At 37.7% G+C, this 27710-nt stretch overlaps 1 protein-coding gene across 1 annotated transcript in view; it reads right to left on the bottom strand.

The window, feature by feature from the left end:
• The window catches only part of ERP44 (endoplasmic reticulum protein 44), a 90873-nt gene that overhangs the window by 41801 nt on the left and 21362 nt on the right, over nucleotides 1–27710 (bottom strand). Inside the window, exons 2-4 of the mRNA XM_045780652.2 lie at nucleotides 14220–14292; nucleotides 12048–12087; nucleotides 7337–7452 (exon numbers count right to left, since the gene is read on the bottom strand). Coding sequence (XP_045636608.1) covers nucleotides 7337–7452; nucleotides 12048–12087; nucleotides 14220–14292 — 229 coding nt within the window. The remainder of the gene's footprint in view (nucleotides 1–7336; nucleotides 7453–12047; nucleotides 12088–14219; nucleotides 14293–27710) is intronic.

Below are 27710 nucleotides of genomic sequence, written 5' to 3'. Positions count from 1 at the left end.
CAGCCACCAGAAGAACTATGTTCTTCTTCTTCCGGTGTTTCCGGAAGTCATCAAGTGGCTCTAAGTAGTCCTCAAAATGCCAGGAAAAGTCTATTCAAGAAAATTCTTTTTAATTCAATGCTTACGCTGAAGGTCATTTATAACAGTGAAAATAAACAGAGATTACAATTAACAATATCACAGCACACCTGTACAGATTTCAAGCTTCTTCCACACACATTTTCTCAAAAGCTCTTAAGCAACAAGATACTCCCTTCCTGCTCTTTTCTTAACCAAAGATGAAGTACAGGTTCAGAGACTTTTTTAAAAAGATTTTTTATTTATTTGAGAAAGAGAGAGAGAGAGAATGCACACAAGCAGGGGGAGGGTCAGAGGGAGAGGGAGAAGCAAGTCCCCCGCTGAGCAGGGAGCCTGACACGGGGCTTCATCCCAGGACCCCAAGATCACGACCTGAACTGAAGGCAGACACTTAACGGACTGAGCCACCCAGGTGCCCCAGGTTCAGAGACTTTTTATACCAACTTTGTATTTTGAAAAATTTCCAACTTATATAAAATATGAAAAAGCAATATAATGAGCACCTGTATACCCTCACCTAGATTTAACACTTTATCACACCTGGTTATCAGATTTTTCTTTCTCACCACACATACACACACACACACACACACACGCACGCACACCGTTTATGGCAAGTGCTGACTCAAGTACAGTGATTTTTTTTAAGTAACTTGTCCAACTGTATATAACTTTGGTAAACAGTGGGCTTCTGGTATTAGGACAGAGAATTCTACCTTAGTGGAGGCTGGGCCACATGAGATAGAAATAATAATATCACATACAACACGTAATTTCATTTTTGTTTATACACTGACCCATTGGAGATAATTTAAACAGACTATAATATAATTTGTAACAAACATTTTCAGTCGTTTTTATATAGAAATTGGGTAAATTCTCAGTTTCTATGAGAAATCCAATTTAAATTACTTTATTTTGACCTTCAAAATACTCAAGCTTCCTGGTACAAGCTGTATCCTCCTGGGCTCCAGTCTGGCTGCCTGGTTACTCTGAAACCCTGGCAAATCACTCAGCCCCTCTAGGTCTTTCAGTGTCTTCATCTGTAAAATGATCACATACTCCTGCTCTCTGAAAGTCTAGTGTTCATTCCCACCTCAGAAACTTCACATCTACTCTTTCTTCTGCCTAAAATACTCTTCTTCCCCTACTTCCTTTAAAAACTCCTAGTCTGTCTTCAGGCCTTGCAGCATTGTCTCAGAAAGGCCTTCTCTACCCCCCAGACTAAGTCAGATCTCTTTTATCTCATAGCCTCCAACACTTCTCTTCAGAGCAGTTCTCACAATGACCAACTGTGTATTTACTGCTCTTGCCTTCCTGGGTATATCTGGTTCATTGCTATGTCTAGGACCTACACATATTGCATGACAAGGGATGGAGATGTGTGTGTGCATACACACACACACACACACACATATACAAAAAACTCTTTGTTGGATGAATGAATAACACTACCTGACTCAAGGGGATGTGGTGAAGATAATGAAAATAATGTGTGTAAGAGCTTGTCTAAATCCAAGTGAACACTACATACATAGTTTATTCCTGGCAATATGACTAGAAACTTTTTACAGGAACTTTTCCAAGAAATAACACTCTTACTTTGGATGGAAAGTCTGGGTGACACAGTGCATCAGAAGCAAGACAGACAGACTAAAGTATCAGAAGGCAGGAGAGAGTAGGTTGCCACAATGCCAGAAGGTAATTAATAAGAACAAGACAAATGTGGACAGGATGGTATCTTCAGTCTGAGGTCACCTTCTCCCTATGCTAGAAAGCTTTGTATAGATCTTCTACCTCAGAGAAATTAATACTAAAGCAGCAAAGTATACTTCAAAGTATACTACCAAAGTATACTTTGGTATACTTCCTAAAAAGTATACTGCAAGGATATAAAGACCACCAAAAGTAAAACTTTTCATTTGCATATAACATAATTCTCTACGTAGAAAATCCTACTGTATTTACATAAAACCTATTAGAATTATTAAGTACCAGGATATAAGATCAATATACAAAAATCAGTTGTATTTCTAATAATGAATAATCAGAAATTAAAATTTAAAAATCAATGCCATTTATAATAGCACCAAAAAAAAAAAGAAATACTTAGGGACAGATTTCACAAATTTGTGTGAGACTTAAGAAAAAACACCAGACAAACCCAAAATGAGGATATTTTACAAAATACCTGACCAAAACTCCTCAAAATTGTCAACTGTCAAGAACATCTGATATCTAAATACAAGATCCTGGATCTTAGGACAGAAAAAGGACATGAGTAGAACCAGTGATGAAATCTGAATAAAGTCTACAGTTTAGCCAATAGTAATATACCAGTGTTAGTTTCTCAGTTGTAACAAATGTACCATAGTAATGTATTATATCAACGTTAGGGTAAACTGGGCAAGGACTATAAGAGACTCTCTGTATTATCTTTGCAACTTTTCCCCCTCACTTTGGTTAGAAATTAACAAGTCAATTCTAAAAGTCATACAGAAATCCAAAGCAACTAAAATAGCAAAACCACTTTGAAAAAAAGTATCGAGTTGGAAGATTTATATACTACTGACTTCAAGACTTATTATAAAGCTACAGTAATCTAAAAAGTTTGGTACTGGTAGAAATGCAGACAAATCAGTCACAGACAAACACATCAACAGTACAGAATAGACAGACTAGAAATAGAGCCACACCTATATGGTCAGTTGATTTTGAAGAAGATGCAGTCAATGAAGAAAGAACAGTCCTTTCAACAAATAATATCAGAACAGCTTGATAACTATATGCAAGAAAATGAACTCCAATCCATACATTGTGCCACATGTAAAAATTAACTCCAGGTGGATCACAGAGCAAAATGTAAAACTTTATACCATGAAATTTATGAAAGCAAACATATCAGAAAATCTTTGTGATCCTGGGTGAGGCAAAGATCTCTTAGATACAGCATCAAAAGCATAATCCACTTTTAAAATAAGTAAGTTGGACTTTGTCAAATTAAGAATATATGGCTTTCAAAAGACACGCTCAACAGAATTGGAGGTCTCACACTTCCCACCCTCAAAACTTATTATAAAGCAACAGTCATCAAAAAATTGTTGTACTGGCATAAAGACAGACATACAGACAAATGGAACAGGACAGAGAACCCAGAAAAAACCCCTCACACGTGTGGTCAAATGTTTTTTGACAAAGGGTACCAAGATCATTCAATAGGGAGAGGACAGTGTCATCAACAAACAGTGTTAGGAAAACTGGATGTCCACATGCAAAAGAATGAAACTGGATTCTTATGTTGTACTCTATACAAAAATTAACTCAAAATGGATAAAAAACTAAACATACAACCTACACTGTAATGCTCTAAGAAGAAAATGTAGAAGAGTTCCAGAACATTGGATCTGCAATGATTTCTTGGCTAGGACCCCAAAAGCACAGGCGACAAATGTCAAAACAGATAAACTGGACATCAAAATTTAAAACTTCTGTGCAAAGGGCATAATCAACAGAGTGAAAAGGCAACCTACAGAATGGGAGAAAATAACTGCAAATCATTTATCTGATAAGGGGTTAATATCCAGAATACATAAAGAACTTCTATGACTTAACAACAAAAAAATCACCTGATTAAAAACAGGGCAAAGGTCTCATACAGATTTCTCTAAAGAAGATATACAAATAGACAACATGCATAGGAAAAGAGCCGCAACATTACTAATCAGGGAAACGCAAAGCAAAACCAGGACGAAGTAGCACTTCACACCCTTTAGGATAGCTATGATCACAAAAACAGAAAATAACAAGTGTTGGCAAGGATGTGGAGAAAATTGGAACCCTTGTCCACTGCTGGTGGGAATGTAAAATTGGGATAGCTACTGGGGAAAATAGTATGGCGGTTCCTCAAAAATTAAAAAATTTAATTACCATATGATTCAGCAATTCTCCTTCTGGGTTTATATCCAAAAGAACTGAAAGCAAAGCCTCGAAGAGGTATTTCATAGCATTATTCACAATAGCCAAGAGGTGGAAATAACGCAAGTGTCCACCAACAGATGAATGGGTGTACAAAATGTGGCGTACACATACAATGGAATACTATTCAGCCTTAAAACGGAAGGAAATTCTGACACATGCTACAACATGGGTGAACTTTGAGGGCATTAACATTATGCTAAGTGAAATAAGCCAGACACAAAAACAAATACTGTGTGTTTCCACTTACATGAGGTATTTAGAATCATCAAATTCATAGAAATAAAAAGTAAAATGGTGGTTGCTAGGAGCTGGGGAAGGGGGAAATGGGGAGTTGTTTAATAAGCATATGTTTCAGTTTTACAAGATGAAGTTCTGGAGACTGGTTGTGCAGCAACATGAATATACTTAAAGCTACAGAACTGTACAATTAAAAATGGTAACAACGGCAAATTTTATGTTCTGTGGATTTTACCGCAATTAGAAAGATACTCTTAAAAGAGTGGAATGAGAGGAAATATTTGCAAATTATACATCTGAAAAAGAACTTACACTCATAATATAGAAAGGGCTCTCAAACCCAGTAAGAAATTATTATGCCTCTTCATAATTTAACAGCCATGTTAAATTAAATAGACTGACCATACCAAGTGTTGGCAAGAATATCGAACAACTGGAATGCATCTACTCTGCTAGTAGAGACGTAAAACAGTACAAATACTTTGGAAAGCAGTTTCGCAGTTCATTAAAAAGTTAAATATAAACTAACCTATGACCCAGGTATTTCACAGCTAAGTATTTGCCCAGAAAATATGAAAGTATATGTACAAAGAGTTGTACCTAAATGTCTATAGCAGCTTTATTTGTAACAGGCCCAAAATGGCAACACCCCAACTGTCAGTAGGTGTATAAACTAATTGTGGTGCACAGCCATACAACGGAATGCCACTCAGTAGTAACAACGAATGATATGTGCAATCATCTCAAAATAACCAGGCTGAGTGAAAAAACACCATCACACACACACATATACATACACACACAACACAGTATATGATCCCACTTATATAAAATCCTAGCAAATGCAAACTAATCTCTACAACAAAAAGCAGTTCCATGGTCCCCTGGGACTGATAGGGGAAGAAAGGGACCACAAAAGGGAACAAGTACTATCTGGGGAATGATAGATATGCTAGTACCTCGATTGTGGTGATGGCTTCACAGGTGTGTAACATGTGTCAAACATTAAATTGTATAATTTAAACTTGTGCAGTTTATCTTAATTATATCTCAGTACATCTCTTTTTAAAAAGAAACAAATCCAACCAAAGAACCACCTGCCTAACAGACATTTCTCCCCAGACCATAGGATTCTTAAGGTCCTCCCAGTTCAAAGCTTCTACATTCCAACTGGCATATAAGGAGTGGGACCCAGGGACCACTCCGTCTTATAATCTCTGAAGACTGTAAGATTGCAATCTCTAAGTCACCAATAAGAATTTCATAATGTCACTTTTAAAAAGTAAAGGATTACATAGAAGGAATAAAATATTTAAGGAGAAGACACAATGTCTCAGATGTAACTTTCATTAGTAAAAAATTAATTTTGTAGATCTCTCTTGTGGATCAAAAAGCATCTGAACTATGGCTGTTTACTCCCATAAAAAGAGAGCCTGATTAATGGTAGTAATGTCAGATCTATCTCAAAATTAAGTTAATCTGCTTAAAAATCAGAATAAATGATACTTATGGTTCAACAATAGTAAATTTTTCTTCCCAATGACTGTAAGTTTGAGAGCACAATTTCAGATTTTATGGTCCAAATTCAAAGTTAGGGACTACTATCTGTGCTGTAATGTCTAATTAAATACATAAAAAATAGATGTGAAATGACAGCCCACAGCAAAAACACCATGTCTGTCAGTGAAAAGTGGGAGGAAAGATCCCGAGCACAGTGTGAAAATGCAGTACATGATTGTACTGACAACCTTTTACTGCTCCCTTCATCCTATCTAGTTATGAATCTCAATAGGCAGAAATGAGGGCTACGGTTTGTAAAATACTGAAATGTTTTGCTGTTAGCCATTTCTGCACCAGTAAATCCCCCAAATGTTTGTTAAACTGAACAGAAAAGAAGCTAATAGGTCTGTGAAGGTATTTGGTCAGGAGATCTGGATTCTAACTGGTTTGACTAGATGTTAAGCTGTCTGACACTGGTTAAGTCACTTTATTTCCATTTTTTATCAGTAAAATGAAAACTCAGTGTACACACGCACACGCACACACACACACACACTAATTCTAATTATCAGGCTAAGGGCAAAGGATAGGAAATTTGCAGAATGGAGAGTTTTGTATTGAGGCCAACTCGCCAGTAACTCAATGCAACAAGCTTTTAACGAGCAGTCTCTGTTTCCCAGGAACTGTCAGATGCATGAGATTCAAAGATTAATGAGTAGTTTCGTCTCTACTTAAAAGGGAGAATTAAAAAAAACAAAAAGAAAAAAGTTCCTGTCTTTGAAGAACTGACATTGCAATGGGTGAGACAACTAACACACAATGAACCAGAGCTACACAACACAGCGAGTCTGGTACCACGAGAGAGGAGAGTCCACGTGTGATGGATGCACCCAGGAGAGCAAACACCACTGCAAGCTCACTAGCTCAAGTTAGCGAGATCTGTCATGGATACAGAAAACCATGCTCTGCCAGGAACAGTGAAATCCAAGAGGCCGGACTATAAGTGAGTCTCACCTAAGTTTCCCAACACTCTCAATAACTACAATCTGTAACTACAGCTAATTACATCTTAAAGACAGCCTAAGCCAATTTTAGTGGAATCTTTTAAATAACAGAAACGCAAAAATCTGAGATAGTTTTATCTGCAATGACTACAAACGGTATTTTTGTAGGATTCTAAAACTAACAGAAATCCATTTTTTCCTAAAATTTTATTTCAATTTTATTTATTGATTTTGGTATTTGCTTTGACAGAAAACATTGCTAGTTATGATTTACTACCTATATGCTTATTCTACTATATTCTAATTTAAAAAATTACTTTGCAGACAAAATGCAAAATAGTATTATAAGTACATAAAGATTAAATACTAACATTGAACCAAACTCACTAGAACCTTCCACCTAAAACAGAACATTTTTTAGCATTAAAAAAGAAAAGAGAGAGAGAGAGGGAGTGAGTGTGTGTGTGTGTGCGCGCGCGCGTGTGCAGGAGAGGGGGGGATGGGACAATTTCTTCCAGACTTCCTACTGAGGTACTTACAGTGCTGATCACAATCAACTCTGGCAAACACTACTTGATTTTCATTTGGATATTCTTCCTTAATGACATTAGAAGCTTCCTCAAAAATTGGATGCAACATTTGGCTGAAACGACACCTATGCACAAAGAAGGATACCAATTAAAACTGAAAAGCAGAAGCAATAAAATCCTATTTCAGTTATTATCCATCGATCTGTAGTATATGCACAATAAACAGCTTTTGAGGCAATCGCACAGTTAATTTAGTCATGGACCTGGATGTCATTCATTGAAGATGAAGACAGTTTTGAATTCAAAGACTATTCTAATTCAGACTGTACAATTAAGAGATTTTGGCTTTTTGCACCTTAAGAAAATGGTCAGTATAATAAAGCACAGAGCTAAGGATCTCTCACAAAGGCCAACAAACAAGTCTGATCTAAGCCCTTAGGATGTATCCACTTGGACTTGCAACTACTAAGACTTGGGAATTTATAAAAGAAATCAGCTTTCTCTAAATAATGAACATATTTTTAGACTATTACACAAAATCTTTAAGAGGGTAAGTTTATTGCAAATACTAGACTGATTCACCTGGCTAGGTCTATCAAAAATTTCATAGGCAAGTTAGTATACTAAGTAAATAAGCTGCATGAAAAGAATATATAGCTTCAATATAATGCTCCCCCTCAAAATTTACCCCTGGTTAAAATAGGCTTTCGTATCTACAAACATATTAAATATATTAAGTTCAGGAGAGAAAATGTGCAATTCCTAAACAAGACTCCCTAGTCATGTTTCCTTTGTTGTTTATGTTTGTTCTGTCTTTACTTTTAAAAAAGGGGCACAAACCCTACAATATTCCAGAAACTTGATATTGCTAATTCTGACTATCCCTTAATCAGGCCAACTATCTCACAAATATGTTTTAGGTCATTAAAGGGACCTGATAAGAAAGAGAAGAATCATCAGAATCAGCACATAGCCAGCTGGATTAGAACAGCCATTCTTGTATGAAAAAGGTACTATTTGTTAACAAACAAGACAAAACACAACTATAATTGCTCTATTGCTTCCAGAGTCCTTTTCCACCAAGGAATTTACTTAAATGAAGCCTGTGAATTCTTTACTCTGCAGGTGATTAGGTCATACCTAGTAAGTGTAATTCAACAAAAGTCTGATAAAGCCTGTGAAAGGGCACACCGTATCCTTTCTCCTCATTTCTTTTTTTTTTTTTTTTAAAGATTTTATTTATTTATTTGACAGAGATAGAGACAGGCATCGAGAGAGGGAACACAAGCAGGGGGAGTGGGAGAGGAAGAAGCAGGCTCATAGCAGAAGAGCCTGATGTGGGGCTCGATCCCAGATCGCCGGGATCACGCCCTGAGCCGAAGGCAGACGCTTAACCGCTGTGCCACCCAGGCGCCCCTCTCCTCATTTCTTTTTGTAGATACCTCCTCTAGCCACTCACCTGACTTCCTAAGGAGATGTCCTAGAATATATCAAGGAGACACAATCTGTATCTTCAATCTCTTGCTTTCAAGTGGCTCTTTCCTCTTTAGCATTCTTAAATCTCTCCCATCTGGGATAGGTGGGTGGGGTCTGTGGACATCAGGGACCATGTCTTATTTGACTATGTTTTCTTATAAGCATTTCAAATAGGTCTGTTAAATGATTAAATTGATAGGATGGAGGAACAGGAAAGGCTAGGTTCGCAAGTTTGTAGTTTCTTTTTTTTTTTTTTTAGACAGAGCAAGAGAGCACCAGCATGAAGCACAGAGGGAGAGAATCCTAAGCAGGCTCTGTGCCCAGGGCAGAGCCCAACACAGGGCTCAATCTCACAGCCCTGAGATCATGACCTGAGCCGAAATCAAGAGTCAGATGCTTAACTGACTAAGCCACCCAGGTACTTAAGTTTATAATTTCTTACAGTTTGCTGAAAATAGGGTGCTGGAGGGCAGGGGAGGCAAAGGGTAGGAACTGATGAACGGTTTCTTGAAGAATTAGGATATGGCCTAGTAAGGAATTAGTGCACAGGCTCCTGGCTTAAGGGCAAGGTAAAGGCATATATTAGGGGATCCTTCTTTCTGGATTGTCCAGTTTGCTGCCCAGTAAGCATTTAAGCAAGGTTCATGTTTAAAATAGGATCAATTTGAATACTAGAAGGTGAAGGGGAAAGATGAAAAAAAAGTTCAACAGCAAAATCACCATCTCTTCATACACATGTATCCATACATATGGAAAGTTACATTTATAAAACATAACAAAAGCAAAAGATCTATTAAAAGGGCCTTAAGGGTCATCTGAATTCAATTTCCAATCTAGTGCTTGAATCCACCCTTTACAAATCAACCAAATGGGCAAAAGTCTTTGTGGGCACAACTTGGGGGTACTCACTAGTATTCTTACTGGTATGACCTAGTAGGAGGCGGGGAATACGCTTTGGAGTCAGACATACCTGAGTTTAAATCCCAGTTCCACCACTTACTAGCCATATGACCTTTCTGAGCCTCAATTTCCTCAACCTAAAATGGAAATTATAATACCTACCTGCAGGGTAGTTCTGAGCATTAAAAACAATGTACATAAAGAGCCTGGCACATAACGGCATTATTAAGTACCTACTATGTCTCATTACTCTTCGAGGCAAACAGTATTTTTAGGCAGATCTATTAGAAAATTCCTCCTTAAGCTGTGCCACATTCATAACTTCCAAACAGAACTAAGAATCTAGCCTTTGAGTCCACATGGTATAAATCTATGTCATATGGCCAATTACGTAAGTTTTATCAGTTGAATGAAAGAGTACTAATTCATCAACAACTCAAGGTGGTCTTTGGGTAATATGTTTTCCCAAGTAACTGCAATTAGTCCACACTGCCAATTCAGCTTTTGCAACAAGGTCAATGGCACATTCTATTTCTCTTTCTTACAACACACAAAATCCCTCAATCAAGAGAACCATGTTCTAGTTTTAACTCTGCCACAACTCTGTCAGGTAACCTTGGGAAGACATTTTACTCCTCTGGGTCTGAGTTTTATTTTTAAAGTGGACTGGACTAGATAATCTTATACCCAATTTTGTGGCTACTGTTACATGCGGACAAACCCAATTTACATTGGAAAATGCTACCATGGTTATACATTTTAGAAATGGCATTTTCTCTGTGTATTTTAAACGTTTTACTGAAGTTCTTTAAATATCTATACATCATTCATTCAGTAAACATCATTTTGTACTTATTGGCCAAGTACTGTGCAGAGTGCCTGGGGATTAATGTTGAAAAAAGACAGCTACGGTAACTTTGCTTAAAGCTAAGGCTGTAGTCGGTAGCCAGCAACTAAACTACAGCACACAAGTTTTCTGATGAGCTAAGTATGTGGTGTTATGAGAAGATAGAAAAAGGGTTGGAATAGGGCAGGAATATTGATCCACGAAGGTGACCTGGAGGAAGTGGCATCTAATCTAAGATCTGAAAGACAGTTAAGACTTAATTATGTAAATAAATGGGTGAGAGAAGAGTGACCCATCCAGGCAGAGAAAATATCATGAGTGAAGGTACAGTGATGAAACAGTATAGAATATTACAGAAACTGAAAGACGTTCAGTACAACTGGAACAGAATGTGGGAGTGGAGAGAGGCAAGAAGTAAGATGTAGAGGTAGGGTAACTTTAGGTCTGAAGTCACTGGGCGCTTTCTAGGCCAAGGTAAGGGACTTCAAACCTAAAGTTAACGGAACACCATTTAAGGGTTTTAAGATGAGGTGTAACCTTATTCACTTTGAACTTTAGGTAGACCACTCTGGCTTACTTTATTTATAGAGAACAGAATGGAGACACATAAGACTTGAGGTACAGAAAATAAATAAGGAGCCCGTCACAGGAATCTAGGTAAATTGGACTGTGGCCTGAAGTAGGGTGGTGGCAACCAGCAGGCAGTAAGCCTTAAAGGGTCAAATAAGATAGACTATCTAGGAATAAAGATTATATGAGAGTTTCGAACTTCTCTCCAACTCAAGCTCCCTTCTACCTGTCCCCATGTAACATTCTTTAACATCTACTACATGTTTATGCCCTGGTTTTTAGATGCTGGGAAGGCTGAGTAAGACATTATCTCTGCCCTCAATGTTGGTTTGCACAAATATAAAAGACAAAACAACGTAGTAAGAAAAAGAAAGTGATATCCAGTACCATATGAACACAAAAGACAAGAATCTGATTCAGACAGGGGAAGGAGTAAAGGCTTCCTAGAAATAGTAGAAGATACATGTTTAAAAAGTGTCAACAATATATTTCCTTCTAAACTTGCCACACCCACATCCTCACCTCCAAACACAGCCCTACTTTTTCAGTCAGGAAAAATAAAGAATTGCAGTGTGTGTGTGTGTGTGTGAGAGAGAGAGAGAGAGACACAGAGACAGAGACAGAGACACGTTGAGGGGAGAGGGGATGGATTTGAGTTTTTGTTACTGCTTTTAAGATGTGGGATAATGTAATCAAGATATATTTTTGTCTTAAAATACAAACGATCATGAAATTAAGCCACTCCCTTTGTGACTGACCCTTAACTGACTTTGCATATGGAATATTGTCTCACATAAGAAAAAGGCTTCCCCCTTCACCCTTGCTAGCAAAGAAAAATTCACATGTAGCAAGATAAAAGAAAAAAAACCTAAACAATGCAACTTCACCTCCCTACTGCAAAAAAACAAAAATAAGATTCTTACTTACCAGTCAGCATAAAAATTTACTAAAGCAACATCAGCATTGTCTGAAATTGAAAAAAAAAACCAAACAATCTAAGTTAATTGTGTCCACATAACTGACATAATCAAAGATATGGTTTTCAACATGGTCTTTTTCCCATTTATGTAATGGCCTGCTAAAAACACACAATAACAATTAAGTTACTTCTCACTCAGAAACCCACACACAGAGTCACGGACAGGTTATATAATTTGTGGGAACCCCTGATCCTTTTCTCTGTATCTTCCATCTTTATACCTTCACTGAATGAATATAAAACAAAATGGGAATCAAACCCGGGTCAGGAAAGTAACCTACTAAATAGCCTATTCTCATTAAAAGTGGTGGAATGATCTGGATTTGAATAATCCTCTTTTTTTTTTTTCTTAAGAGAGAGAGAGCGACTGTGAGCAGGGATGGGGGGTAGAGGGAGCAGGAGAGAAAGAATATATATACATATATATATTTAAAGATTTTATTTATTTATTTGACAGAGACAGACTCAGCCAGCGAGAGAGGGAACACAAGCAGGGGGAGTGGGAGAGGAAGAAGCAGGCTCATAGCGGAGGAGCCTGATGTGGGGCTCGATCCCATAACGCCGGGATCACGCCCTGAGCCGAAGGCAGACGCTTAACTGCTGTGCCACCCAGGCGCCCCAGGAGAGAAAAAATCTTAAGCGACCCCCAAAGCAGGGCTCCATCTCACAAACCTGAGATAATTACCCGAGCTGGAATAGGGAGCCAGATGCTCAACTGACTAACCAACCCAGGTGCCCCTTAATAATCCATTTTTTGATCTCCCATATACATGAATAATGGAGAATTGGCTCTGCAAGAAAATTCTATTTCACAGAACAGACCTGTGTAATTAAGTTATTTCTAAAGTTCAGATATCTCAGCTATTTGCAACAAGTAATCTACAACTAAGAATGTTGCATAACATGCACATTTTCTGGTTCCTGTCCATTAAACAGCTCTTCTTTGCTGCAAAAATAACAGTATCATTTGCATATGAGGATGTGAAGTCATGAGAAAGATACATTTGTTCCTTTTTCTTAAACTTCATACAGAGAAACTAAACTCCTCAAGTACTCACAAAAATAAAGCACAAGGATATTCTAGAATTTGAAAAATGAAAGGAGAATGATTTGTGAGTTTCAATTCTCTTCTTCCTTTTTTACCTTCAAAGCACTTTTTATCCACTTGCTACTTGACTCTGAAGCAGCGGTTCACAAACTGCACTCCCTGGACCAGAAGTACCAGCAGCACGTAGAAGCTTACAGAAATGCAAATTCTCAGGTGGAGTCTAGCAGTTTCTATTAGAAACTTAGAACCAGGCCTAGCAGTACGGATATTAATAAGTCCTCCAGGGCACTCATGCATGCTAAAAGTTATAGAACCACTGCTCTAAAGAGATCCCATAATGTGGGACAGACTTTTTAGCGTTTAAAACCAGTTCCAAGAACACAAAACTGTATATGCTGTTCAATGAATAACTCCTTTTACTTCTATTATTTTTGGTTTAGTTCGGCTTACATCAGTGGATGAAATGGAGTGCTTTAAAAAAAGAAGAAAGAAATTGTTTATGTGTTGCACATTTTCTTAAATCTCCTAAATTATGATTTTCCATCAACCATGTGTTCACCTTCCCTCTACTACTTTTAAAAACAGAAATGTTTTCTCTCCCCAAGTTAACTGTATCCACAGTCACACTGTCAGCAAACAAAGCATTCAGTAAAACACTTATTTAACTTAATTGAACCAATGACAATAAAAGAGATCAGAGTCAGTGAATTAGTTAAAAGCTAAAAAAGACAAAATATTTCCAGACTGTGTCCTAAGATATGAACGTTTAGTATCACACAGTGGCAACTGCTGGTCTTTAAGTAAGCTCTAGCAAAATACTTTGTAACAGTGGTATTTAGGACAAGGCAAAGAAATATAACAAGATAAAGTTTATTTGTAACACAGGAGAAGAGACTTATACGTTTCAAGAAATTTTACTAAAAATCAAAACCAAAAGTGCTTTGTTAATTCAGGAAACCATGAAGCTAATCAGAATGCCAGCTCCTCAACTGTTCTAGTAAATGAGATTTAACTTTGTATATAAACTAGCTCTTTATAAAGAAGCGTACTTTAAAAATATCAAGGTACTTACTTAAAATGTCATCTATATTCTCTGTATCAAGACTTGTTATTTCAGTTGTTACAGGAGTAAAAACCCAGGTTACCTGGAAATTTTAAAAATGTGAAATTAGTGTTTCCATAAAAGGCAAATAATGCAGAAAGTCTAATAAAAAGAAAATGAAAATTAATAAAGTTGTTTCCACTTGTTATTTACAAAATCACCCAACTGCTTTTAATTTTTATTATCTTTATTATCATTCTAACCCTTTACTAGATCAACAAAATAGAAGAACTTTTTTTAAAGATTTTATTTATTTATTTGACACAGAGAAAGAGATAGTGAGAAAGCAAAAGCACAAGCAGGGGCAACGGCAGGCAGAGGGAAAAGCAAAAGGGAGAGGGAGAAGCAAACTCCCCTCTGAGCAGGGAGCCTGGCATGGGGCTCAATCCCAACCTGGGGTCATGACCTGAGGCGAAGGCAGACCCTTACTTAACCCACTGAGCCACCCAGGCGCCCCAGAAGTACTAACTTCTAAGCCTAGAAACTGGTCAAATAAAACTTCCTGTATTTCCAAAAGCACAAAAGCGAATGGTTCTAAACAATTAAGAAATTAAGAATTGATTCATTCTTTTAAATTAATATTTCAACAACTTCATGGTGCAAAAAGAAAAAAAGTTACTGGATTATTATCAATTTGGAAAGAATACAAAACCAAAGATAAGTCTGCTGACTCTATCCCTACCATGTTTCTAAGATAAAACAAAATAATACAGAGAAGAATTCAAGAAAGACTTCAAGTTGTGAACCAAAAGCCTTTCCTGCCTCATCTCACATACTGGTGATAATAATGTGTTAAATGAGAGGCTCTTAAAAAGAGAACATGAATTTTCTACTTCCAAAATATTGAACCCAAAGTTCAAGTTTATCAAAGGAAATATCAGCTTGCCATCTGCAAAATAAAGAAAAGATAAGCTAAACTAGCAACAGTTCACTTCATTTAAAACGTAATTCTTAATGTATTTTATTTTTAGGCTCCATCTTTAACACCCGGTGTGTTTATGGAAATCTATTCACTGAACCGTGGCTACGGAGTGACAACTACATCGGCTCTGATGAGAGACTGAAGACTACCCCTGTGCCCACCCATTTCACAGACACTTTAGTAGTCACAACTGTTAGAACTCAAAGAGTGTCTACTTCACCAACAATTCAATTTCTGAATGGTATAAAGAGCCATGTTGATGCTGGCATGTAAATAAGCCCAGCTATTTGAAATATTTCTATTAATTTATTATTTTCTTAGAAAAAGCCAAATAGCACTAGTCTTATTTTCAAGTTACCATAATCATGCAGCCGATAGTGGACTACTATTTCTGCTAGCAAACAATAAATTATACTCTGCTAAAAGTAAACTAGGTAAGTTAAAAATCTCTGAATATTTGACATATATAACTAATTTCATTATTTTTAACACCTTAAACATTAACTGGAAAGATGAAATTCCCTCATTAGTCATTATTCCCTCACTATCCATATCTCAATGAACAGATCCTTCCCTCATCAGTGTATGACCAGCTCTTGATAATTGTGAAATCTGCTGAAAGATTAACTGAAGCATATTAAAAATTTTAAGAGTTCATTTGAACAAAAATCAATTTGAATCGGGCAGCATCCAATCTAACAGAGAGAAAAGAAGCTCCAAGGACCTGTGTAAAATGGAAGGCAGAAGTGAGCAGGAAAAAGGAAGTTCTGTTAGGCAAAAAAAAAAAAGTGGGTTAGTTATTGCAAAATCACTTTCCTTTTGGGGATGGCAGAGGTCTATGAAGCATATTACCGAACTAGTGCGGAACACGCGTTTCCTGGTTGACTGGTTTAAAATTCCATTTCTGGGAGAGTCAAAACTGTAATTAAGTCTTAGTCCAGTAACACGGGGCTTAGCATAAGTAACTCCATCTTGGGCCTGTTGTTTTGTTTCAACAAAGCCAATTATATTGACACAAGATTTCAGAGTGAATTGTGTTGAAAAATTCAAGAAGGTGATGCAAAAACTATTATCATAAACCAACCAACTTGGTGATTATCAAAGTCAAGTCATTAAATAACTTGACAGTCATTTATGGAGTATCTACCAGGTACTGAGGGCACAAACGCATAAGGCATGGTATGCTCTACCTGGAAGAGCTCGCCAAAGAGTGATAAAAACGGGAGAAAAAAGTCAAATACAGATAACCGTCTTCGACTGTACAATCCATGGAAGCCCATTTTTGAAGAGTTAGTTGTCACCCATCAAAGTTGTTTACAGAGAAGTATATTCTAAATTTAACTGCTTTTTACTTTGAAATATTTACATGGCAAAAATGTTTACATGCCAAATGATGACAAAAATGAGACAATAATCAAATTTGGCTGCATTAAACACCTATTAGTTTAGATACATCATGCTAATAAGCATGCAACTGATAAGACACATTCAGCTAACAGATGTGTTGAAGAGGGCCCAGAGCAAGAAAATGGTCTCTGACTCAATCATCTCTCTGCCCTGCCGGGAGTAAAGGAGGTGTTTTATCATTAACATTTTTATTAATATGCAGTATAAAGGGAAAGACAGGTTGTTTATTTAAATTGTTAGCAAGCTCCACTAGTCTGACAAATTGTTTCTTCTCATGTCAGCCCTAAGCCTAAACAAAATTCTCCCAGGGAAACATCTTTATGTGTCAAATGCTTTAGTGCTTAAGTAAAATAAAGACAAGTAGCTTTAGACCAGGCAAGCAGCTCTAGAGCAGGAAGAGGGAGCGTAATCATTCATTTTTTTAAGTTAACACTTGAAGTAAACTTTTAAATTAATTTTATTTGAAAGAAACAACAAAAAACCTACAAAGACATTTTGAGTAGAAGATCTTAACAGACATGGAGAATTTTAGCCTCTAATGATGGAATGTTTAGACAACATATGTAAATTCACAGACACAAACTTATGGTATTTTATAAGTTGGTCATTCTCTTCAGTTCATTAGCTCTTTTTCTTGCCAAGAAAACTTAGAAGCATCTCCAATAACCTAGAAATCACTAGATAATTCCATCCACATGCATTTTTTGTACCAAATATTAAACATTTCAGTTTGAAATGTGTCAAGTGATGTGATCTTATATAAAAGGCACATCAGTGAAATGTCTAATATTGTACCCTACTTCATTAAAAAAAGTTTTTTTTTAATGACACGCTGGCTTTAAACAAGAGCTTCCTCAACAAGTAAAGAATATTTTCTTCCATTAGCAGGTTTTTTAAAATTGAGATATCTTTGGCAACTAAAAGGCTTTCCTTTCCTTAAATTTCCCAGTATCCTCCATGACCACCTAACTGGCTAGTGATGCCAGTGCACCAGCTCTTATTTCCATAGCATTTCTGAAGCCACCCAGCAGCCAGGTGCTCTTCTCAAAGCACACCCCACAATTTTTCTGATTCCCCTTCTCTTTTCTTTTTTAAAGATTTACTTATTTGAAAGAGAGAGCACAGGGGCACCTGGGTGGCTCAGCCATTAAGCACCTGCCTTCGGCACAGGTCATGATCCCAGGGTCCTGGGATTGAGCCCTGCATCAGGCTCCCTGCTCCATGGGAAGCCTGCTTCTCCCTCTCACACTCCCCTTACTTGAGTTCCCTCTCTCTCTGTCTCTCTCTGTCAAATAAATAAATAAAATCTTAAAAAAAAAAAAAAAGAAAGAAAAAGACAGCACACACAGTGGAGGGAAGAGCAGAGAGAGAGAGAATCTCAAGCAGAGTCCCTGCTGAGCGCAGAGTCCCAAGCACGGCTGGATCACATGACCCATAAGATCACAACCCTTGAGATCACAACCTGAGCCAAGATCACAAGTCAGACACTTAACGGACTGAGCCACCCAGGCATCCCTCCTCTTCTCTTTGCATACAAGGCTTCCTCTACCTGGAGTGTCCTCTTCTCCACTACTGCATAACCAATCCTTCAAAGATTGATTTCCTCCTCCATGGAGATCTGTCTGGCTCTCCTGGTCGAAAGTAACTCTCCTTTCTCAAAAGTCCAACCTATTCCACGGGATGAGGATAGAAAAAGGCGAAACGTGTGCTAGAGGAATGGGAGATACTATAAAATTCACATTCTCTCCTCATAGAAATCAAATTGAAACAAGATACAATGAAACACTGATTATATGATAAAAGACAGTATTTATAGAAATAAATTTTGTAAAGATTTTTTGAGTCAGCACTCTCAGTGTTAGGTCAAATTTTAATTGTTACAATATTAACATATATATATGCTATAATGCTAGCACATACGAAATGCTCTGGCACTCACTGCTAAGCCCCAGTACTGTTCCTCTTTTGTGAAAACATTAACCGAACAAGACACTAATCCAACAGGATCTTCTTCAGAAGTATGAACTAATGTCAGTAATAACACATATTGGAAGTGAATTATTAAAGCTTCTCTGTTCCTAATTATAAAAATAAATTAACAAATTTTCCTTGTACATTAAGGCCATTTGAGTGGCTGCTATTCAAATATACCCTTAGTGGGAACTACTATGACACTCCCTAAATTGAGTATTTCCCTTCAACCTAATCTGCCCACAGATTTCCCTTCAACCTAATCTTTCCAAATGCTGCTTTGCATACATCAAATCATATGCCAAAAGAACACAAAAACAAACCAAACACACAAAAACGGTTTTTCTCTGTCTACGGTATAAAAGCCTAAATCCTTAACCTGGCATTCAGGACCATCCAGAGACCTGCTTTCCTAAATAACATCCTACTGCTCCCAATCCATATCCTATCCTCCAACTAACATGACGTACAGAGTAATCATAGATTCTAGTGGGCCATATACTCTGGCTTGCTTGAGACAAACCCCGTTTATGCCTGCTGCCGTGGAGTATTACAAATAGCACCACTCCTTTCAAATGGGTCCCAGTTCAGGCAATAAATTATATGGTCACCCTATTTGCAAGAGACCTCTGGCAACTGAAAGGAATTATAACAAGCTCCTCATAAATTCTAAATTATTAAGAAGTATATAATTTTTTCCCACATAATACACAGTAAAAGGAAAACTGGAATGAGAATGAGTAGAGAAGAATAAAGACGGACTCTGATATGAATGCTGCTGAACCAACTACTAGCCTCACTCACTGACTGAGACACTAAGCCCTTCGCAAGGGAATAAAATCAGTAACTCAGGAAAACCCTTCAAGGGTCACTCACAAACAGTCCAAACCTGAAGCTACAAATCCAAGAATGCAAGGAGTCTACAGTACATGCAATTCCTAAAATGCATCTCCTTACTCTCTTGCACCCTACTTTGCTGGTGCAGTTTCCTCTCCGAACAGCCTGCTTGCAACAGCTAGGAAGGGTTATCTAGCTTTCAAGACCCAATTCAAAAGCTATCTTTTCTATGAAGACTCTGCTGATGATCCCAGACCCCAGTGATTTCATTTCTCTCTCCTCTGAACCCACAGAGTACTTTCTGGAGGGTGTTAACAGTTAATTCACACAGGTTATCTGTGCTATCTTACCTCCATCAGGAGACTGAGTACCTTGGAAGAGAGACTGCACCTTACTCAGTTTTGTATCCCATAGATCACTTACTACAATAACCTATCTGTATACAGTAAGTACTCAAATATGTTAAGTGAATGAAAGAGTAGACGATGTTAATACACTGAGAATTTAGAGGGAGAGTGCTGGAGATGAGAAATGGGGGAAAGAGGTTCAGAAATGGGAACAGCCAACAAACATTTTTTTTTTTTTTTGAGAGAGAGAGAGAAGGAGAGAGAGAAACAGAGACAGAGAATGAGTTGGGGGAGTGGAGGGAGAGGGAGAGAGAGAATCTTAAGCAAGTCCAACACTCAGCATGGAGCCTGACACAAGGCTCGATCGCACAACCCTGAGATCATGACCTGAGCCAAAATCAAGAGTCAGACACGTAACTAGTTGACTGAGCCACCCAAGTGCCCCCCAACAAACATTTTTTTAACATGTTTGAGGATAATAAGGTTATCAAATAGGAATAAAGTCTATTAAAACTTGTTTTTAATTATGTAATGGTGAAGAGCATACCACTAGGTGATTACAGACTTAGATTGAGAGGGAACCTCAGAAGTGATCTTCCTACCTCCTACAGAAAGCCCTCTACCTCCCTAAGAGCTGTGCTGAGCTTCCAGTTATACTCTCTTCTGGCTCCCCCACAGCTGTACTCTGACATGATTTCTAGACACTTCAGCACACAGAATACCCTCATTTAAGAGTAGCTATGTTACACTGGTGGACAAAAACCTAATACTTCTAGTATTGTTTTATTCTAAGGTGTTAAGTCAGTCATGAAAACAAATAATTTAGGACTTTCAGAACCAGAATCTAATAAAGTATCAGGCAGAAGAGGTTATTAGGTATTATTTCTGTTAGCAAGATTGATTAAGTCACAGAAGCATTTATTAGCCAGGCTTTAAGTGTTTTATGAGCATATTTTAGTTAATGTGTTTAGAAAACAAGAAGTATTTCCAATGAATTTGTTTGTTTTTAAAGCTTAATACCTTAAAACCTTGTTATTCAAATAATGCTCCCTAAAGCAACAGCACTGGCATCACCTGGGACCTTGTGAGAAATGCAGAATATCAGGCCCCAGACCTAATGAATCAGAATCTCCACTTTGATAGGATGCCCGAGTGCTTCCCATGTACATCAGAATTTAGGAAGCGCTGCTTTAGACAGCAAAGCCTCTGACTCTACAAGCAAGCACGAAACTCATTTTAAACTCTGCAATGTTTACAGTCCTCAAATATGAAGACAGGAACAAGTAAGACTCATTTGTGAGAGAAGACTGTATTGACATGCAAAATACTGTGATTTTAGAAAAATGTGGAGTCTGTAATCTTATTAGAAATTTACAAAGATGTTAATTTTTTAAAGTATGCTGCCTACTGCCTGAATAGATACTTCTGCATGAAAATTACTGGCATAAAATAGAAGCTTTAATAGAGAACGTTTCCTTCCATGTGGCATTACCATTCTCAATTGACATTACATCTGCTACGCATTCTGCAGTAATAGCTTAGTGTATTTGTGCTAAATCTTTCATTTTCCTGCCTATCAGGAGAGTCTCAAAGCCCTTTACAAACTGTGTCTCTCCTATAGCAAGAAATAAGTAATGTACCAGGCAATAGCTCTCTTCCATTCTAATCCAAATTGACAAACCAGCCTACTACCTGAAGTCCCTATGCCATGGGACCCAGGCTGTTGCTCCTCCCTGGGGCCACTTCTCTGACTCTCAGTTTTGCATGAAACTGGCAGGCAACAGAGGCATAGAGATTTTCAGTTGGCTGCAAGGAGCTAAGAGATATGAAAGGTCCCCAGAGAAAAAAAGCTGAGGCTGACAAGCACTGTAAGAGCCTTGAAGCTGAGTATCAATCGAGGCACATCTCACTGTTAGTAGTCCCAGAAGCATTATAATGAACTAGAAGTTCAAAGAGAGGGGAAAAATAGGACTAAGTATAGAATAACATTGGGAAACTACTTTAACCCTTAAATTGCTCAGTGATACAACTTTTGGACAAGTGATACAAATTCTGGGCCAGTCTGAACCAGTGTGCTTTTATAAGGAAACATTAGAAAAATTATAACACTCCTCATTAAATAAGTCAAGATATGGTGGGTGCAGACATGTTTGGGAAAATAAATTTTATACCCCCCAAAATAATCATTCGAATATAGGTAATATAATCCCTAAACTCAAATTCTGCCAGTAGAAACAACCATAGAAAATAACAATAGGGGCTCTTGGGTGGCTCAGTCAGTTAAGTGTCTGACTCTTGATTTCAGCTCAGGTCATGATTTCAGGGTTGTGAGATGAAGCCCTGTGGCGGGCTCCATGCTGGGTGTGGAGCCTGCTTAAGATTCTCTCTCTCTACCTCTGCCCCGCCCCCCTCAAAAATAAAAAATAAAAATAAATTGCTAAAATTCAGACTTTTTCTTGCACATTAGCTATTTGATCATGCATGGATTTCCATTAAAACTGATGTCATTTCACAATGTACTACAGAGCTTCACTAACCCAAACAGTGTGGTACTGGCACAAAAATAGAGATCAATGGAACAGAATAGATAGCCCAGAAATAAACCCACAATTATATGGTCAATTAATCTATGACTAAGGAGGCAAGAGTATACAATAGGGAAAAGACAGTCTCTTCAATAAATGGTGCTGGGAAAATTGGACAGCTACATGCATAATAACGAGACTGACCACTTTCTATAACATACACAAAAATAAACTCAAGATGGATGAAAGACCCAAATATGAGACCTGAAACCATAAAAATCCTAGAAGAGAATACAACAGTAATTTCTCTGACATTGGCTGTAGCAACATTTTTCTAGGTATGTCTCCCCTAAGGCAAGGGAAACAAAAACAAACTATTGGGACTACATCAAAATAACAAGCTTTTACACAATGAAGGAAACCTTCAACAAAACAAAAGGAAACCTACTGAATGAGAGAAGATATTTTAAAATGACATATCTGATAAGGGGTTAATATCCAAAATACATGAAGAATTTATACAAGTACACACACACACGCACACACACAAATCTGATTTAAAATAGGTAGAGTAGGGGTGCCTGTGTGGCTCAGTCGTTAAGCGTCTGCCTTCGGCTCAGGGTGTGATCCCAGTGTTCTGGGATCGAGCCCCACATCAGGCTCCTCCACTGGAAGCCTGATTCTTCCTCTCCCACTCCCCTTGCTTGTGTTCCCTCTCTCGCTGGCTGTCTCTAACTCTGTCAAATAAATAAATAAAATTTAAAATAAAATAAAATAGGCAGAGTACCTGAATAGACATTTTTTCCAAAGACATAAAAATGGCCAACAGATATTATGAAAAGATGCTCATTATCACTAATGATCAGGGAAATGCAAATCAAAATGAGGTATCTCCTCATACTGTCAGAATGGCTAAAATAAAAAAGACAAGAAATAACAAGTGTTGGTGAGGATGTGGAGAAAAAGGAACCCTCATGCACGGCTGGTGGGAATGGAGACTGGTGCAGCCACTGCAGAAAACAGTATGGAGGTTCCTCAGAAAATTAAAAATAGAAATATCATATGATCCAATAATTTCACTGCTGGATATTTACCCAAAGAAAACAAAAACACAAATTTAAAAAGATATATGCATCCCTACGTTTATTGCAGCACTATTTACAATAGCCAAGGTACTGAAGCAACCCAAGCATCCATCCATGATGAATAAAGAAGGTGTGGTGTGTGTGTGTACACACACACGTACACACACACAGCAATATTACTCAGCCATTAAAAAGATGAGATCTTGCCATTTGTGACAACATGGACAGTCCTAGAGGGTATTATGCTAAGTGAAATAATTCAGAGAACAACAAATATCATGTGATTTCACTTACATGTGGAAACTAAAAAACAAAGCAAACAAACAAAAAGCAGAAGCAGACCCATAAATACAGAGAACAAACTGATGGTTAACATCAGGGAGAGGGTCAGGGGATGGGTGAAATGGGTGAACGGGAGTGGGAGATACAGGCTTCCAATTATGTACTGAATAAGTCACAGAAGTAAAAGGCACAGCATAGGGATTATAGTCAATGGTACTGTAACAGCGTTGTATGGTGACAGATGGTAGCTACACTTGTGGTGAGCAGAACATAATGTATGAACTTGTCTAATCACCATGTTGTATGAAACTAATGTAACACTGTGTCAACTATACTAAAAAAAAAAATGATGTTGGGGCGCCTGGGTGGCTCAGTGGGTTAAGCGCCGGCCTTCACCTCAGCTCATGATCCCAGAGTTCAGAGACCAAGCACCGAGCGTCCTGCTCCCTGCTCAGCGGGGAGTCTACTTCTCCTCTCCCTCTGCCTCTCCCCTGGTTTGTGCACTCTCTCTCAAATAAAAAACTGAAATCTGTGCTTTTTTCTCCACTGTATTTCAAAAATGGGATGAGAGCCTAATACAACACTGTATGTTAACTGTACTAGAATTAAAATTTAAAAAAAAAATGGGATGAACTAATTTACCTGGAATAGACAATGTAGTTCTCTGACCTTCAAAGAAGAGTCCAAAGCTTTTCAGAACTGGGAGTGATCTTATCAATGTGTGGAAAGGATTTTTCTCTTAAAATCACCCCATACTCCTCTAAAACCCCCAAACTCTAGCAATGGTGGTACTAACAAAACATGGGAATTGGGAGAAAAGTTAAGATGAGAATTGTTATCTTCTTTTTCTGTACACACTCTGGAACCAGGGGCAGGGGCTCGGTGTGCGACAACATCCCATTCATCACTGTCTCCTGATTAGGACCTAACACTGGATCTCATAGGTAACAGTCCAGGACAAATACATTCAAATATATGCCAAGAGAAAATTATGACTACTCTTCTTGTACTACAATGTAATTCTCGCCCAGGATGCCTGATGAAAGAAAGTTCCCTCAAAAGAATCCACATATATGCTGGTACATACATTCTTTTGTTAGGTCATTCATTCTGCAAATATCTCACTGAGTCATCTATTATATACATGCCAGGCACTGTACTAGGAACTAGGGAAAGGGATGTGAATAAGATTATATATATACATACATATAAAACATCTAGCAAGATCATCAAATTTAATTTCTCTTTCATATTAAAAAAAGAGAGAAGAGTATTTAAATCTTCTTTTTTAAAGATTTTGTTTAGTTGAGAGAGAGAGAGAGAGCACAAGAACTGGGTGAGGGACAGAGGGAGAAGCAGACTGTCCGCTGAACAGGGAGCCCAACGTGGGACTTGATCCCAGAACTCTGGGATCATGACCTGAGCTGAAGGGAGATGCTTAACCAACTGAGCCACCCAGGCACCCCCTCTCAAGTATTTTAATTGAAGAGTCATCCATAGTTCTTGGCAAAGTCATTATCTATTCTCAAAAGATAACTGCTAGGTACTGAACAAGAATTACACAGTATGTCATACTTCCCTTTTGCCTAGGCTTTCAAAAAGCTTTGAGTTAAACGTAAGGCAGAACAACTGCACTGAAGCCATTACTGAGCAATCTTAACATCACTAAAAGCAGAACAACCACATATTAATGCTTCTTGATAGGATGCAATAGGAAATAAAAAGCACCACCTGTGAAGTATTCTTAAACCAAAATAACTGAACCTGACCTCAATCTAATCAAGCCCAAGAACTACTGTAAGGAAACAATGGAAGAAACATGAAATGACACCATGGGGATACAAGCAGCAACATCGAGAGACAGGGAATTTTATAGGAAAAATGACAGCCCCCGAGAAGTGGATCCTGAGATAAGTAGTTGAGTACAAGTAGTTTCTCTGGGAGAAAAAGGAAGTACCCAAAGAGAAATGGGGAAGAAGGATGGGGAAGACAGCCAATATACAACATAATATAGTGAACTAAATGCCAATGTTTTCACTTTTTAAAAAAATTTTCAAGGTTTATAACATAAAGGCTCTGAAAAATCCTAAACTGTATAACTGAAATTCTTCTATTGTCTTACTTACCAGTTTCTGCTGGTGGCATATATATTTCTAAACTGCATAAAGTGAAGAAAATACCTCTTACTATGTCAAAAAATGTCTGTTTCATTATTAAACATGTGACCCTGACCCTTTTTGGTGAGTCAACAGTCTTCAATGAAAAACTGTTCTACAGTAAAACCTTTGGTTTCTTATTGTCCATATTCACTTGGTTCTGGATGACTCTCAGGCTTTTTGGTTGAAAATTATTAACTAAGCAGTATCATTTGTTTTTACTCTCTTGATTTGTGTAAGATTTTAAATAGATTTCCTAACAGTGAATAATCCTTATCTTCTTAGAATAACTCCATCTGCTCAAGTTGCAGATTTAATATTCTACTAAATTCTATTTGCAAATATTTTACTAGGATATTTGTGTTAATATAATGGTTGAGATTATTCTGTAGTTCTCCTTTCATGTACTGTTTTTACTAGATATTTAGATATTTTACTAGATGTTTATATCTTTAAAAAATAGTTGGACAAGTTTCATCTTTCACTATGATTTGAAATAATTTAGATAGTACAACATGGTGGCGGAGTATAGCATGGTGGTCGAGTGTAGCCCTTGAAGGCAGACTGCCTGGATTTACATCCTAGATCTGTCACTTGCTAGTGGTTGACACTGGCCAAATTAACCATTTTGTGCCACAGTGTCCTCATCTATAAAAAAGGGGTGATGATGATGATGATGGTGATACGATTTCATAGTGTTTTTTTTTCCAGAATTCTCATGAAGCATATAGTAAGCTTTCGTAAGTTCTTTAAGTATCATTAAGTATTTATAAGCATTTACCCATGAAATTGTCTGAGCCAGGTCCTTTTGGGGAGTGTATCTCTTTTTAACTTTTTTTTAAAGTTTTATTTTTTTAAGTAATCTCTACACCCAACGTGGGGCTCAAACTCACAACCCCAAGATAAAGAGTTGCATGCTCTTCTAACTAAGCCAACCAAGCACCCTTCTTTATAACTTTTTTATGTAGACATAGTGATATATATAGGTTGAACTGCTATGGGAAATAATATGAATATAGCACTACTATTTAGCCATTTCTCCCGATAGACATTTAGAATGTTTCTAGATTTTACTATTGCAAACAATGCTGCATCAACATTCATGTGCTTCCTTATGCATATTAGAAGCATTTTTTGAGGGCCTATAATTAGTAGTTAAATTGCTATGTCTAAGCACATGTGGATCAACTTTAGCAAATATTTCCAAGTTCTTCTTCAGGTGCTACTTCGGTCCTTTTTTTTTATATAAATCTCTACACATGTTTTTGCCTTCACTAACTCCTTCCTCCTGTTTTCACTCTATTATCCTTATTTTCGACAGCTGGAATTTAGTGTTTTATGATTACATTCCAAGACCCATATTTATTCAACATAATGATTACCCATACTTTACATTTCGATTGACTGGATTATGTCTATGAGCAGCTTTTTCAAGAAGAGAACACGGGTGGGGCGTCTGGGTGGCTTAGTCAAGCGTCCAACTCTTGCTTTTGGTTCAGGTCATGATCTCAGGATCATGAGATCAGGCTCACATCAGGCTCCACACTGGGCATAGGGTCCGTTTGAGATTCTTTCTCCCTTTCCTTCTGCCCCTCCACTAGCTCATGTGCGCACCCGCTCTCCCTCTCGTAAATAAAACGAAGAAGAAGAAAGAAGAAGAGAACATGGGCAACAGACTTCCCTCAACTCTGCAGATCCTTCCTCCATGTTCCTCAGGTGAAGCAGTACCTCACCATGTCCTCCCCAGAGCTCTGAACACCAGCTCTGTGGATCCCCCTTTCAAATTCCTATGTTTTGATGATAATAATCTCTTCTTTTATCCCCTTCAATCTAGGCATGGAACTACTTCCTGCAGTTATTACTGTCTTTGGTTTTTGCTCTTTCAGTCCCCAACACCTATGTAACCAATTCCCCATATTAAATCCCTTC

The sequence above is a fragment of the Ursus americanus genome, chromosome 18, assembly GCF_024610735.1.
Source record: "Ursus americanus isolate L20-20 chromosome 18, mUrsAme1.1.p, whole genome shotgun sequence".
NCBI lineage: Eukaryota > Metazoa > Chordata > Mammalia > Carnivora > Ursidae > Ursus > Ursus americanus.
Note: the sequence above shows the minus strand (reverse complement) of the source record. Positions and strands in the feature narration are given on the sequence as shown.